At 45.0% G+C, this 16,212-nt stretch overlaps 1 protein-coding gene across 1 annotated transcript; it reads left to right on the top strand.

Annotated features, from left to right (window-relative positions):
* Positions 1-6,083: 6,083 nt before the first annotated feature.
* Positions 6,084-8,349, top strand: GPR101 (G protein-coupled receptor 101). Its single transcript, XM_050776155.1, has one exon. The coding sequence runs from the start codon at positions 6,084-6,086 to the stop codon at positions 7,614-7,616; it is 1,533 nt and encodes a 510-aa protein (XP_050632112.1). The 3' UTR covers positions 7,617-8,349.
* Positions 8,350-16,212: the final 7,863 nt, after the last annotated feature.

The following is a 16,212-nucleotide window of genomic DNA, read 5'->3' as shown; positions in this document are numbered from 1 at the left end:
GATGACATCAAAGCTCATAAACTGACAGGATCCTTAGAGACTACCTAACATCCAATCCCTAGCCCCACAACATACACACATTCATTTGGTGGATTACAGAAGTGAGATCAGAGAGAGGAAGGGGATCTTCCCAAAGTTACATGCAAGTTAGCCACAGAATTAGGGCTAGAATTCAAGTCTTCTGCTCTCTAGTTTTAATCCATCGAGTTATTTTCTGCTGATTTTCTCGTCCAAATCAATTTATTTGGATAGACATAGCTTTGAAATCCAGAACTTCTGTACTGCCCAAGCCCACAGAATGTGCAATATTAGCTCACACCCAGATGGTACTTGATTTTGTTTGAGTTTTGCAAACACAACTTCTAGGAGTTGGCCTGAAGTGAATTCCAGAGTAACACATAACACTGAAAAATTTAAAACACCCCCATGGGTAGGCACTACAGAACAAAACCATATATTTTTCCCTGTCGACTTATTATGAACTCGCTAAGCAAAAAGGAGTGTGACTTAGAATTTAGATTGACTGATTTAGTCGTTTTACCACCTATGGGAACCATGTATCTGTCCAACAAAAAGAAACCATTACCATTGCAAATGCACTTGTCTTTTCACAGTTCTAGCAATTCCTAGTCCCCTTTCACCTAGATTCAAAAATTTTATCTGGTTTGGGTCTGGGAGCCCTTCTGTCTTGTCTCTGCACTCTTCCTTGATGTAGCCTAAGAAATGCCCCTGCTTTGGAGTCAGAGCAGCCTTTAACTCTCAGCTCCAAAACGTATTTGCTGTGTGGCCTTGGATAAGTTACTTAACCTCTCTGTAAAGACAGGGATGGTACTGTCTTACATTGATTCTAAAGCACTTTTTTTTCCCCATATTCTAGCATCTTTGAAATCAAGATGTATCTTGTTAGCCATGGCATGATGGTTAAATTTTCAGCATTTTTTCCGTTTTCTAGTAGTATATACGGTGTCAGGCTTTCAGAAAATACAGTGTTGATTCCTAACTTGCCCAGCTTCCTAACTTGGCCCTTTCTTGTTGGTAGCTTCTTGCCCTCTAGCCCTGGCCCATTAATATCCAGCTTGATCGTACCTCTGCTGCTACTGAATTATGAAGGTAGGGAAATGGACTAGGTGACTTCTTAAGCCATCATCCCAAACTCTCCCTCTTTCATCCCAAAGAACCTTCCCAGAATGTAATGAGGTTTGTCAGTTGAAGGGCTCCTTCAAGGCTATCAGAATCAGAGCCTGAAGGGCTAGAAGCCAAATCCACATTCCCCAAAGCTCTACCACATACTTCCAGTTGGGGAGCTGATATTTGGATGTCTTTGAAATCCGAGGATACCTACTCTGCTCACATCTGGAAGGAAAGAGAAGACACCTGAAGATTAACCACCCTCAAACATCTCTCTGTACAGAAAAATAGCTGGTATTTATTTTCTAGCACTTCTCTGGCTTTTTTCCTATCTCCGGCTGGCAGGCTCATCTCAGTTGCAGAGGCCTCATCCCACCCAACCTCTTCCACTCCCTATCATCCCCCTTCGTGCCCAAAAGTGCAGCTGCAGACTCCATGAGCCCATCCCTCTGAGGCACCCATCTTTAACATGTGTCTAGAGGGTCCCCTGTTGGAACCTAGCAGTCTCGGGCATGCTCACAACCACAGTAAAAATAGGAAAGGTCAAGAAAGACTTGCCTTTGTCTCTGGACACTTCTAGCAGTTTCAATACTAGCATGATGTAGGCACTCAAGTACTCTTGCACCCATTATTACTAGAATGAATGACTAGAACTAATACCTGGCTGAGTCTTGGGTTTCCCAACTTCCCTCATCTAGCTATTGGTACAGCAATTAGGGCAATTGGTCTGACAAGGTGAACAAGCCTGAGGCCGGCACACTACTGACCAGTGTTGCAACGTGTGGTTGTCATTGGGCCTCCCAAGTGATTGTAAAATCATTGAGTCTGAACAAACTGCCGCTTGACAGTATATGCCACCCAGGATTCTGTATCATGGCCAGCACAAAGCTAGGAATTAATAACTGTGAGTGATTATCACGGAAACTGTCTCTAGGAAAAATGACCAGGTTTTTACCATTCACCCTTGGAGAGATAAAATCAGGCCTAGCAGAAAAAAGACAAATGATCTAAGAGCAAATGCAGGACTCCAGATCCAAAGAGCATTCTGAGGCCTGATTATACACCTGTCTCATCTCCCTGTTTCAGAGGGGAGGGGGTGTCTCCATCCAGCCCATCAACCAACTCCAAACCCTGCACTCATTCTAGACCCTCCCCAACACCTCCTTGCCCTTATTCCCTGTCAATTTTGCCTCTCTGTAGGTCTCTGCTTGCCCCACTCTGTGGGACCTGTGAAGACCCTCCTTGTCTCCTGCTACAACCTCCCTTCAGCGTTCTCCATCCAACACCAGCCCTGATTCTAGAGCATTGCCCTACCTAAAACCCACCAATGAACAAGAATGGCTAACTATTTACCCTTGTGAAGTCTGGGTAATGGGAACATGGAGGATTATTTTATTATTCTCATTATGTTTGTGTATGCTTGAAATCTTTCATAATAAAACGACTCTCCAACGGCCTCCAGGGATCTCAGGGTAAAGTCCGAAGTCCGCAGACTGACATTCAAGACCCCTCAGGATCTGCCTCTACCCGATTTAACCAGTTAACCTCCTGGCACTCACCAGGCTGCAGCTTCTCTGTTTTCCCAACCTTTGGAACCCAACTCTCTCTTGCAGCCCTAGTTTTACCCCATGCATCTTCTTCTTACAGAACACATTTCCCCTTGTGCCCTGCCTAGAAAACACCTCCTAATCCCTTGGAAATCTAATGCAAATGATCCCTGGTCTGGGTCACCTTCCCTACCCTCTGGGGGCAGGGAAGAGGGTGCCTCCTCAGGTCTGATATACAACAAATACCCAATAGGTGTTTAAGAGAGACCAGAATGTCTTGGTTAATAGAATGTGTGCAATATTTACTTGAACTTAGGCAAGTAGGGTAATCTTTCTTGGCTTCTGCTTCTGTCTCTATAAAATGAAGATAATAGCAGTACTTACCTCACAAGGCTGGGGTAACGATTCAGCGGTATTCTCTGTGTAAACAGTTTAACACAGTACCCGGCAGAGAGAAGGGAAGAAAGAGGGAGAGAGAGAGGGAGAGATGCTGACTGACTTACAGACAGACATACTTCAATCAAAGAATATAGTGGATAATTATGCAGCTTGTCTTAAATGAAATGCTTCCAAATCCTACAGGGAAAGCATTGCCACTTAGCTCTTCCTGGGAGCTAGAGAAATTCGTGGAAAATCGTTGACATTAAAGTCACGATTCCTTTCTCGGGCTCAGGGGCTATTCATACTTTGGAGGCTTTTCAGAATTCGAGGGGAGTCCTGGACCCTCCTATTTGGAAGAATCTACTATTTGGAAGGATAGTGCAGGGTCTGTGCCTGGGAGTTGGCCAGAAATCCGGGGGCTAGGAGGGCACGGGGTTTGCACGAAAATCAGCCCCGGTGACAATCCCCAGTCTGTGAGGTCTCGGTGGGCTCGGGGCCCCAGGGGTGGGAATCCGGAGTGAGAAAATCTGAGTGGGGTCTGGTGCAGGGCCCCCCACCTGCCAGCCCCGCTCCCCTGGGCCGCCGCGGCCTCGTGCGTCACCGGCGCGGGCGGGGACCGAGGGGAGGGCGGCACCGCAAGGTGAGGGCACCGCGCTGCCTTAAGACGCCGCGCGCCCCCGCTGCCTCTTCAGAGCTTGCAGCGCGGCGCGCTGGCCGGACGTGCGGGCACAGACGCTGTGCCCCGCTCCTGCCGCGCCCGCAGAGCCCGCTGCCCGGTGCCAGATCGCAGCCGCCCGTGCCCCGAGAGGCGGCCGGGACAAGCGCGGGGAGCCCCGAAGGACCCGCACGCGGCGCCAGCGACGCCACGTCCGCAGCAGCAACAGGTAAGCGGCCCGGCCCTACTCCGGGCTCCGTGGCCCCCAGCACCTGGACGGGCCCCTAGCCTGGAATCCCACGACGCCCCTCTGCAGCGGCCCGAGGGCTGCTGAGTAACCAGGCGTGGTGGCCCGCGGTGCGGCCCCTTGTCCCCTTTCCCTAGCCATCCTCCCGCCCTCGCGTTTTCCCTCGCACTTTTTCTCGTGCGTTCTTCCCCCCATCCCTCCCCATTCTCTCGTTTTTTCCTCATCCTTTCCCTCTTCCTCAGCGTGTTCTCTTTTCTTATTCTCTTTTTTGCTTTTTCTGTCTGCGTCTCTCCCAGTCTGTCTTGCTCTCTCATTCTCTCTCTCACTCTCACGCTCCCATTTCTTCTTTTTTCTTTCTGTCTCTCTCCCTCTCTGTTGCTCACTTTCTCTCTGTCTCTCTGTATGTATCTCATTCTTTCGCTGTCTCTCATTTTCTTTTCGTCTCTCTGCCTCTTAATCTCTCTCTCCCAGCCTTTCTGACTCTCCCCACCACCCTGCACCCCTGCCTCTTTTCCCTTTCTCCCCAGCTCTTCCCCCACTCCCTTCGGCTGCCACCAACACCAAGCAGACCGGAGAAAGCAAAGAGGATGCCGAATTGGGGATGGGGATGGGGATGGGGATGTGGAGGGTGAGGGTAGGGGAGCTCAATAGGCATCCTCCCTGCATTTTCTAGTCGCCATTGCACTGCTGAGAAACTAAGGGTTTTATAAGCCAAAGTCCACGGTGGCTAGGGCGGCAGGTGGTTTCCACGGCAAAATAAAGTCTACAGGGAGACAGAGATCCAAAGAGACAGAGATTCGGCCAGAGAAAAACCGAGGTGAGGGGCCGTGAGAAAAAGATGTAGAGAAATAGAGATGCGCACACACTCAAAGATATAAAGCAAGTGTTTAGCCAGAGTCCTGGGGTGACAGGAAAGTGAAGGACAGAGAAACCAAGTAGAGAGTGCACGCACTAAAGAGATAGCTTGAGAGACAGGTGAGACAAGCAGTAGAGTGTTAGAGATCAATGGAGAGAGAGGCAGAGCAATGCAGAGAGAACTTAGGCAGGGAGAGACAGAAACCACATGGAGCGATACAGAGACAAGAGGGTCCGGGAAAGACAGAGCAAGCACACACGTGCCAGGGAGAGACAGAAGGAGACACCTAGAGAATCAGAGGGAGACGCGGAAACAAGAGAGTTGGAGAGACACGGAGAGGGCAGAGACACAGAGAGCGACATTGAACAGGTGCGCTAGGGACCCACAAAGATGAACTGCTAGGGAAATAGAGAGAAATGGAGAGACAAGAGAGTATTAGGGAAAGACGGAGACACACACCAACCAGCCAGCGACACAGTAACAAGCAGAGACACAGAGAGACAGAACGGATCAGAAAGAGACTGAGGGAGAGACAAGGGCAAGACTGTGAGAAAGATAGGGAGCGAGAGCGCGAGCCCTGCAGAGAAAGTGCGCTAGCAAAAGAGACACACACAGACAGACTGAGAGACAAACAGAGAGGAAGAGAGAAATGAGAGTAACAGAAAGGAAAGAGACAGCATGCACGTGCTATCGAGAGACGGAGAAACAGAGACAGACATGAGTGAGAGACAAAGATGAGAAAGAATCAGGAAACGGTGAGACACATACAGACACACACCCGGAGAGATACGGAAAAAAAGTGCGCTAGCGAGAGACACTGGAGAGAGACAGAAACTGACTATCGTAAACAGACAGAAACAGAGAGCGCACGCGCATGCGCTAGCGCTAGCGCTGCGACCAAAACTCCCGGGAGCCAGAGACAGCGTGAGAGACAAGCAGAGAAAGCGCGCGCACGCACGCGCCAGCAGGAGAAACAGATCAGAGGAAATCAGAGCCCTGGAGAGAGACAGGCAGACAGATCTGAAGAGTGCGGAAAGGAGCCATAGAAGCTGCCTATACTGGGGATGGGGCTGTGCGGGAACCCGGGGTAGGGGGTCCTGCAGCGCCCTTGCTGGGCGCGGAGGCTTCTCCCCTTGACGGGTGACTAACTCTTCCTGCGTGTTTCTTTTGTCACCAGCATAGGCACTGAGTGCGGTCTGTGCACCCCTTTGCCACCCACCAGTGCCGGCGCTGAGCCTGCACCCTGTCTCACGCCCTCTGGCTGTTGCCATGACGTCCACCTGCACCAACAGCACGCGCGAGAGTAACAGCAGCCACACGTGCATGCCCCTCTCCAAAATGCCCATCAGCCTGGCTCACGGCATCATCCGCTCAACCGTGCTGGTTATCTTCCTCGCTGCCGCTTTCGTCGGCAACATAGTGCTGGCGCTAGTGTTGCAGCGCAAACCGCAGCTGCTGCAGGTGACCAACCGTTTTATCTTTAACCTCCTCGTCACCGACCTGCTGCAGGTTTCGCTCGTGGCACCCTGGGTGGTGGCCACCTCTGTGCCTCTCTTCTGGCCCCTCAACAGCCACTTCTGCACGGCCCTGGTTAGCCTCACCCACCTGTTCGCCTTCGCCAGTGTCAACACCATTGTCGTGGTGTCAGTGGATCGCTACTTGTCCATCATCCACCCTCTCTCCTACCCGTCCAAGATGACCCAGCGCCGTGGTTACTTGCTCCTCTATGGCACCTGGATTGTGGCCATCCTGCAGAGCACTCCTCCACTCTACGGCTGGGGCCAGGCTGCCTTTGATGAGCGCAATGCCCTCTGCTCCATGATCTGGGGGGCCAGCCCCAGCTACACTATTCTCAGCGTGGTGTCCTTCATCGTCATTCCACTGATTGTCATGATTGCCTGCTACTCCGTGGTGTTCGGTGCAGCCCGGAGGCAGCATGCTCTGCTGTACAATGTCAAGAGACACAGCTTGGAAGTGCGAGTCAAGGACTGTGTAGAGAATGAGGATGAAGAGGGAGCAGAGAAGGAGGAGTTCCAGGATGAGAGTGAGTTTCGCCGCCAGCATGAAGGTGAGGTCAAGGCCAAAGAAGGCAGAATGGAAGTCAAGGACGGCAGCCTGAAGGCCAAGGAAGGAAGCAAGGGGACCAGTGAGGGTAGTGCAGAGGCCAGGGACAGCGAGGAGGTCAGAGAGAGCAGCATGGTGGCCAGCGACGGCAGCGTGCAGGGTAAGGAAGGTGGCACCAAAGTTGAGAACAGCATGAAGGCAGACAAGGGTGGCACAGAGGTCAACCAGTGCAGCATTGACTTGGGTGAAGACGACATGGAGTTTGGTGAAGACGACATCAATTTCAGTGAGGGTGATGTCGAGGCAGTGAACATCCCGGAGAGCCTCCCACCCAGTCGTCGTAACAGCAACAGCGACCCTCCTCTGCCCAGGTGCTACCAGTGCAAAGCTGCTAAAGTGATCTTCATCATCATTTTCTCCTATGTGCTATCCCTGGGGCCCTACTGCTTTTTGGCAGTCTTGGCTGTGTGGGTGGATGTCGAAACCAACGTACCCCAGTGGGTGATCACCATAATCATCTGGCTTTTCTTCCTGCAGTGCTGCATCCACCCCTACATCTATGGTTACATGCACAAGACCATTAAGAAGGAAATCCAGGATATGCTGAAGAAGTTCTTCTGCAAGGAAAAGCCCCCGAAAGAAGATAGCCACCCAGACCTGCCCGGAACCGAAGCTGGCACACTGGGTGGTACTGAGGGCAAGATTGTCCCTTCCTACGATTCTGCTGCTTTTCCTTGAAGTTAGTTCTAAGGCAAACCTTGAACTGTCCGTAACATGAGAAACAAGAGCAGATTTCTTTTCAATGGACCCACAATCCATTAATGCCAAACCATACCATTTCAGGCAAAGGTGTTGCACACACATGCTCTTCACCACGAGGTAGATAAATATATAGAAGAGGCAGGAACTGGGGTCTTTCCTTAAAAGGGTGGACTTGAGGATTCTGACTGAAATTTTCCCCCCAAAGATTATTAGGCTCTAAATTTCTTAAAGCGACAAGGGCTATCCGTTTTGGACCTGTACTTGGTATTCTGTCTTTCCAGAGCTACAACATGCCAACTTTAGCTCTGAAGGAAAGGGAAGATGATGCTTGTGAACTTAAGGACTTTTCGGCCCTTGGGTTGGGAGCTCATGGGCCAGAGCTACAGCTTATGTTCAACTGAAAGAAAGGCAATGGACCAAATCATTCATGGAGCCCAAGAAACAGAACCTAATGGACTGATCAACATATGAGCCAAATTCTGAACTGAACAGCCCCACAGCCGGGTGCAAAGACTGTTATGCGAACTAAAACAAAGGGCCTCCTGCAGTTAGAATCTCAAGAAGGTTTCTAGATCCCGTAAAGGGATCCAGAAAGGTAGAAGGACATGTATGAAATGGGAAGCTAGTTCAAGGGAAAAGATCGAGAAATAACACACATTCGGGGGGCTAAACAGTTGACTTATTTTTTTTTTATAAAATCTTGGGTTTATGCATGGGCTGGGACTAAGGTCATTAAGTGTAAATTGCCAATTGACACAAATATTTTCTGTCTCCTGTTTGAATAATAGTGGGGCAAAAATCATGCAACTATTTTACAACTTCCCTTATGTGACTGAATTGAGATGCTGGTAGGAATTCTTCAGATCTCTGCCAACCTTGTGTTTTCTTTTGGTGTGTTTTTGTCAAATAAGCCTTTTATATTCAAACAGTATTTATAGAAAAAAAGAAATTCAACTAAAAGTGGCCTAAATCCTACAAAATTCATAATGTCACTGAGGAACGATTTGTTCATCAGAAATATATTTTGTGTCCATGAGATCATAGACAATAATTGTGATCTCCACATGGGGAGCAAGGAAGGCAGAATGAACATTTTTCTTCCTTCAGGCACACCCATGTGTCTTTTCCACCTGTAGCTCTCTTTAAAGCTTTTAAGCTCTCTGTAGAAGTGAGAGAGAAATATCAGAGAGTCAGAAATGACAAAGAGGATGGTTTCACAATACCTGGAAAACATCTAATCTATTCCAAACCGTCCTAAAATCAAAGCATTCAGGTCAGACATATCCTAATCAATGCTGTTGAAATAAATCACTTTGGGAAAACTTTAACAATATTTAAACTATCCCTAGGGTCAATTCACAGGAATATTTCTCAAATCCCAAACTGCAAAATAACTTTGGACAGGGATATACATATATATTTCTGAGGGCATGGGCCGTATGTATGTGACCAAGTAACACGGAACCAAAAAAAACAGTCAAGCTAGTGTTTTTGATCCTCCTATAGAATGAGTTAAAGCAACTCTAAAGTCAACCAACTGTTCATGCAGAAATCCACTGTCAATATGGGTGGAGGGAGTGTTTGGTTGAAAGTGGTTAATCAGGTAGTTGTATGATGTAAGATGAGCATCTTCAGAGTTTAACCTCATTCTTGTGTGATTGTCATGCCTTTATTAGAACTCATTTCATTTAAATAAATGCCCAGCTCATTTATATTTTTTATCTCTTCCTCCTCACAGATTTCAACATGAACTTCTCAAGGGGGAGAGGTAAACAGCAATGTATTTGGACTGAATAACTCCGCATGGGAATTTGGGATTGCCATGTTCAGAATTTAGGAAAGGAGAGGGAATAGAAACAAATAATATAGAGCTGACCCTTCAAATAAAAATACCATGATAACCTTATTAATTCCAACTCCATTAATTTGGAACTTGTAGTTATTCAGACAAGGCATGGGGGCTGAAGTTTACCCTTACACTATCATTTATTTTTCTACCAAAATGCATAAAGTGAATTGACAGTCATAAATTTGTTCTACCAATTTATCACCAAACTCTTGTACTGACCTGTCCTTAAAGGATATCTGGGTGAAGAAATGGCCTATGTGATCAATCTTCCTATGGGGGAGGGGTAGTGCCTTGAGGTCTGTTCAAATGGTCAAAGGAATTCAAGGTAGCTCTAGCTTATCCTTTGAGTAGAAATGCTTACTTGGGTAGGAAACAGGATTTCAAACATAAGTGTCTCCAAACATTGTGTTAAAACTGAACTTCTTGTTTTATTTTTAAAGTTCACCCCCTTCAAAGTGTATCAGAGAAAAGTGTTTGCCAAAATCCCAAATCAAAATGGAACCACAACCTGTACCAGTATGGTAAGTCCATTTAACAGCACACACAACATTCTCAAGGGCACCGAGATTCCCTGCTTTCCTTTTTGAAGTTCCTCTTTTCCGTATTTTAGTCGTTGTCCATTATTTTGGTAAACTGGATCCTCAAAAGTGAAGACCTTTTGAAAACACGAACCTGGAAAAGAGGACCTTTTCATTAAGAGTATTCTGCTTTGATGACATTTTCTTCTAAATGAACAATAAGGCCTATGGTTAGCTTGGAGATAGCAAGTACTTGAAATTTTTTGCTATTTTGAATAAAGCACTATCAAGTTAATGAGGTTTTACTGCACATACTGTTTTGTCATTTGAAAATCTGAAAGCACACACAAAAAGTCATCATTAGCCTCACAGATCCTCATGTGCAATAGCTTTCCCTGAATGTTTTTAAAGGAGGTATTCTTTTGCCAAGGCCACTTCATATGTGCAGTAAAAAAAAATCCCATTAAAGTACAGGGCCCAGACAAACCAGACTATGAAATGATGTGATTTTAAATTTAATGATTTTCCTTATTTACGAAGAATAGAGCATCTAGTTTGCCAAGAAGTCGCAGGTGCTTTGACTAACACACCAATTTCCACAAGCTTGGGAAGGCAGTAATAAGGAGCAAGCCCTGGGCTTCCATGATTTCTATGATTCTAGGGTCCCTCTTCTCTGAGACACCACAAGTACCAGCTGCTTGGAAGGCCTCTGCACTTCCAGCTCCCTGCCTACTTCTTGCCATCAGCCCACTGCCTTCACCTGCCTCACTCCCTCTCCCTCTGCTGCACTGGCCCTTCAGGAATAGTCCATGCTTGAAGCTCTGCGTGTTCACCTACTCCCCATCCATCCCTTCCCAACCCAGAGCTGACAGATTCACAGGGACCTGGGGGCCTATGGAAGCAGGGAAGGAGAGAAGTGAGCCATAGGAGTGACCAGCAATGAAAGGTATTTTTCTGTCTCCTACCCAACTCCACACCAATTTAGAGATGACGGGATACCTACTTCAAATTCAACAGGTAAGGAAAAGTGCCAGTTATTATTTAGTAGAAGGTAGGCGCCTCATTTTTTACCAAAAAAGCACCCGATATTACACATCAGTGGGGGAATAGTCAATCCTGTAGATACTGTCCAATTATTTCAGCAAAAATAAAACACTAAAAAATCTTTTACCTACAAAATTATAAGATGCCTAACATTGCCTTATTTTATACATAATTAGTCAATTAAGCTAGGTAAAGTTACTTCAAAAGATTTTTTCATACTACCTGAAGGATAATTTACATGATTAAACTAGGCTTACTTAGACTTTGCCAAAAGCTTTTAAAAGTGTCTGAAATACATCATTTGGAAGAAAAAATAATAATAATAATACACATCATCTGGTAATTGAACTCTCAAGATAAAACTCTCATGAGTTGTTGGGATAAAAAAATGAGTAACAATTTAAACTACTGGACTGTATTTTTCTCTCATAACCACCCTGCCCAATATTTTGAGAAGAAAAAAACAATAACGTGTTTTCCCCTCATAATGTCTCTTCTGTTGTATTCCTCTTTGAGGCAGACCTCATGCTGTCAGGAGAGGTTTCTCTAAGCAAGAGATTTCTTCTGCTTCTAGAAGAGGTTTCTTCTGCTTCTAGAGCAGACAAAAGATTACAGGAACAGTTGGCTGTTAGCCAGTGGCCAAAATAAGGAGAGAAAATCTGGCCAGCCAATGGCTTTTAACCCTCTCCCTCCTTATCTCTTTCTCTTACTTTCCGTGGGCTTGACTAGTGATCTCGGCCCTCAAAGCCCCTCTAAGCTAAGGTATGAGGAGACAGAAGCAATAAGCTGGAAACAGCAAATGTGATAGTCTAAAATCCAAAAAGAAGAGAAATCCTTGTCATAAATTCTTTCCAATTACTTAGCAATGATCTCTTCCTCTACGGCAAATGCCCAGCTTGCTTATAGCTGTCTTTTGCCATAAGCAACAAAACTGGCTAGAGGAAGAAACAGGGAAGCTAAAATCCACTGAAAGAGGAAGAAACAGGAAAGCTAAAATCCACTGAACCTGGCCACAGATTGCCAGGTCACTGACAAGTTCACTGCTCTTTGGTAAACAGAATAAGAATCCTCAAGGTAAATGAAGGTTGCTAATAGGTGTCAAGTGTTTCCATCATTGCCTCCCAAAGCCTCCATATCTCAGAGTACACACACCAAGGGAAAACCACAGTGACTTAGACACTCAGCAGGAGGTTTACTGTGTCTGAGGAATAATTACTCTATCTGTCTTGTTCTAAAATGTAGAGAAAAACAAGATTGGTTTTAGTTTGATGTTTCAAACGTAAGTGGATTTCCCCCCTCTTCATCTGTGCTACAACTTTGATGTTAAAAGTTTGGTATTTTCGTCTTGTTTTAGTGACGTGGTATTTTTTGTAGTAATCCTCCTAAATGTAAACTATAACTGTATATAAAATGTAAGTGTTCTTGGAGATACGGTGCTAGATATTAGATCGTATGTGTTTGTAGATAGTGTCGTCCTCAAAGGTAGTATGTACATGTAAAGTTAGTTAATAAAATGCATGCCAAATTCTATGTGCGACCTACACTTTGGTCAGTTTCTGATGTAGAACATAGTACACTTGTTTTTTAAATTTAAAGTGTATACTACAGGATATGTAAAATGGCGCCAAGGTGGGGTGGCAGGAAGTGGTGCCTTTCATTCCTTAAATCCCTAATATGATATATGACAGGTGAGAACTTATTCTGGTACAATTGGTCATTAGTGTGAACTAATCATCTTGGCTGAAGTCCTTGCTGACAGTTTTTCACCACACGCTTGGCACTGGTATGCCTGTTTTCTATTCACTGAATATATAGAATGCAAACTCAAAGAAGACCATCCTTCTCCATTAAAAAGGAAGGACTCCAGGATAAGCAAGTAGAGTCCAGTCAGCAGGACGGAAAGAATACTGCACTCTGAAGACCCAACCAACACCTGACCGTGAACTGACAGGTTTTGTGCTTGGCAGATCCATAATGTGACCATCCGTGCCCTCCTAAAGCAGTAACAAAACCCAGAAAAAGGCTGCTCTGTTTTCCCCCCTTTGGTTGATTGTCTGAGAGACAAGATAGAGACAGCATGGATGGCTAGATAGAAAGGTAGTGGGACTCCTCTATGGGGTCACAGCTACGGTGTTTGATAGTTACAGTACTATATGAATGGAATTTGTGCCAGACAAGAAAGGAAAACTATAAGATGATTTTGCTATATTTTCAGAATAAATATTACAACAAAAAAACTATATATACCCTCATTAAATTGTTTCTAAAACTGCCTTTAATACCAAATTTTGTGGACTGCTTTGAAACTGAAAACGGAAAAATGTATTTAATCAATAAACAGTTCTCTTTAATATTTTAACGTTTGAATTTAAAAGTTTCATTTTTCTTTAAAAAAAAAAGAATTTGTAATTGAAAAGTGCCTTTTCAAAGGATTGTCAAACTACAGTCCTGGGGCCAAGTTCCCATTGGCACGACTTATCTTCAGGTGCACAAAAGAGGTAGGCTTTATCCTCCTCCCCTCAGCAAGAAGAGAACCCCACTCACATCCCAATCAAATTCATAAATCAACACTGTTACATGGGCCAGTAGTCCCAGAGACTCTGCCCAAGGCCAAGGTTTCACATATTGGTTGGCTTTAATTGGATCCTTTCTAAAATGGTTACAATGCCTTTTTTTTTTTTTCTTTTGCTGGAAAAGAATAACGGACTCCTGCTTGGGAAATGTGGAGAAATTGATGTTTGTGATTTAACTAAGTATTATTAAGTGATGTTTGTGTTTCTTAAATAGGTGCTGTTATTCTATCCTTGGTATATTCCTCTTAAATATTCTAAATAAAGTCAAATTTTATGTGTGTATCTGGTTTTTATGCCAAGATCCTTGAGGAAACAGTGAGGGAGACACATACCTTGGTCTCCATCCCTTCTCTTTTGCTTGAATGGAGGAGACAGGGGATGAACAACTAACTGCATTACAAAGTAGAATGAAATATATGGGCTCTAATATTTCATATTCCAGTATTCTAATATAAGGAATATGCAAGGGATGGAGGGGGTCCAGCAGGAAGGGCTTGCTGGAAGAGCATAAGCCTGGTCTTCTATGAATGGAAAGGATTTCAAAAGGAGGGAGGGGGTGGGCAGAGAGAAAATCTGGGGGCTCGATGGTTTGTGGGACTCTCAAATGCCCAACTTTATTCTGAAGACAATGAAGTCTAGGGGCGATGGATCGGAGGAGGACAGTGAGTAACCTTTGTCTTTAGGAAACAGTACTGCCCAGCACCCAGGTCACCGCCACTGGGCTCCAGCCCCTGCTGTCCTACCACTCTGGCCCAGGCCACTTCCCTCCACACAACTCAGTCCAGCCTGGCCTAGTTCCCACATACACCTTGGTTCAGCCCCAACTCACCAAGGTTTATGGAACAGGAAGGCAAAAGCACGTTCCCTCAAGCTCTCCTTTCAGAAAATGGTTATACCTCTGTTGCAACCATTACACGTGAAACTACTGTACACAGATGAGATAGGCAAATATGTCTAAAACCTAAGAGCCCCCAGTTCCTATCGAGTTGAAGTGCTTGACCTACTAGTAGCTCCTCTTCTGATACTCTCATTGGTAGCAGAGCAAGGAACTGCATGCCTCCTGCCTCCAAAGTGGTATTGGTGGGCCCACACTGGGAGGCTCAGGGAGCTATTCAGCCCCATTGCAATCAAAGTAAAGTGTTCTTCTCCATTTTTCACTCCAAAATCAAGCTAAATGCTGACTTACTATTTCAAGATGTTCAAAGATGGCTGCCATGAGACCTGCAGGTGACTGCCTTCACTTTAATCTGTGAACGCCATCTAGGCAATGACATTTTCCTGCTGCAGAAATAAATGTGCCTTTCTAGCAAACTACTACCATCAATGCAAATAAGTGGGCTTGGGAGCTCAGATAAAACAATTAAGCAGGCAAGCTGTTGGGAAAAGAGGTCCCTGAAGCTCAGTATACCACTACTTAGTTCAGAGTATTTAGAGGAGAATAGAATTGGCTCCAATGGGCCTCATAACAGCAGTTTCTCTCGTCAAGCAGGGCTAAGGGCTCAGCCGTAGGTTATGAGACTGAATAGGAGAGGGTTTAGAGAGGGTGAAAATTCCACTGTCGAGAAACCTTCTGTAGCCTTCTGTAGCCATTCCCTGCCCCATCAGGCTGCTCTAGGCCCCAGGCCCATTTGCCACCAGTCATAGCCCTGACCCTTCCAATACAGACACATTACTGGCTAGTGAATTATTTTCTTCTTCCATGAGGTAACTAGTAAACTCCTTCTCCTCCTTTCACTCTCTTTCAGAATGCAACTCTCTGACCCTGTCCCTCCTCATTCCAATCTCCCATCCAGGGGCAACATAAACTCTTCGATCCCTGCACAGACAAACAAGTACTCCTCAGCTTAAGGATGGCTTTGAGAATAGCCTTTAATTGAAGGGTATATGTAGACATTTTTCAAACATTTTCCTAAATGAGACCTATATTTATCAATACAATTTGATGTAGAAAATGTGTGATTTTCATGGCTGCTCCCCCAAAACTACAAGCTAGAAGAATATTTGCAATATAAATTCCCAGCATTTTAGGAGATGTGATACCTGACTATTGTTTAGGCAAAGCAAATAAACCCAAGAAAATTGACTCCAAAGATTTATTATTTAAACACAACTAAGTCAAATTTGAACATTCTCAGCCCCCCAAGGAATGGCAAATAGAAATAGACAACTAACAACTAGAAATGTGCAGATTTCACTGAGGAATAAGAGCATTATCTGGCATTTCATAAACTCTATGTGCTAAACCAATATGCATTTTTAAATGATCACTCACATACGAAGGTGTAATACAGTTTGTATAATCAACTCCCATCAGAAAAATATGCATTTTACCTAAAATTTATTTGACAATAGTTCTGATGGAATTAGATGCTCTGAACAATATGAAGGAGAAAAAGGAAAAGAAAGAAAACTTCATCTGAAAAACCAGTGTGGTACTCAACTTTAATTTTTTTAAAGAAATGTGCCTCCCTTGCTCTAATTGCTTTAATTTAAATCTTTTTATTGTAGCTTTTCAGGAAAATATGATGTAGAATAAATCTGTTTCCCAACCTGTTTTCTTCCATACAATCAGTATTTTGTGTCATACA

This window comes from Macaca thibetana, chromosome X (assembly GCF_024542745.1).
Source record: "Macaca thibetana thibetana isolate TM-01 chromosome X, ASM2454274v1, whole genome shotgun sequence".
Taxonomy (NCBI): Eukaryota; Metazoa; Chordata; class Mammalia; order Primates; family Cercopithecidae; genus Macaca; species Macaca thibetana.
This window is presented reverse-complemented; position numbering and strand designations above follow the sequence as displayed.

What these genes read in the sequence shown, in the direction of transcription:
- GPR101 (XM_050776155.1), top strand. Translation starts at nt 6,084, where the DNA reads ATGACGTCCACCTGCACCAACAGCACGCGCGAGAGTAACAGCAGCCAC.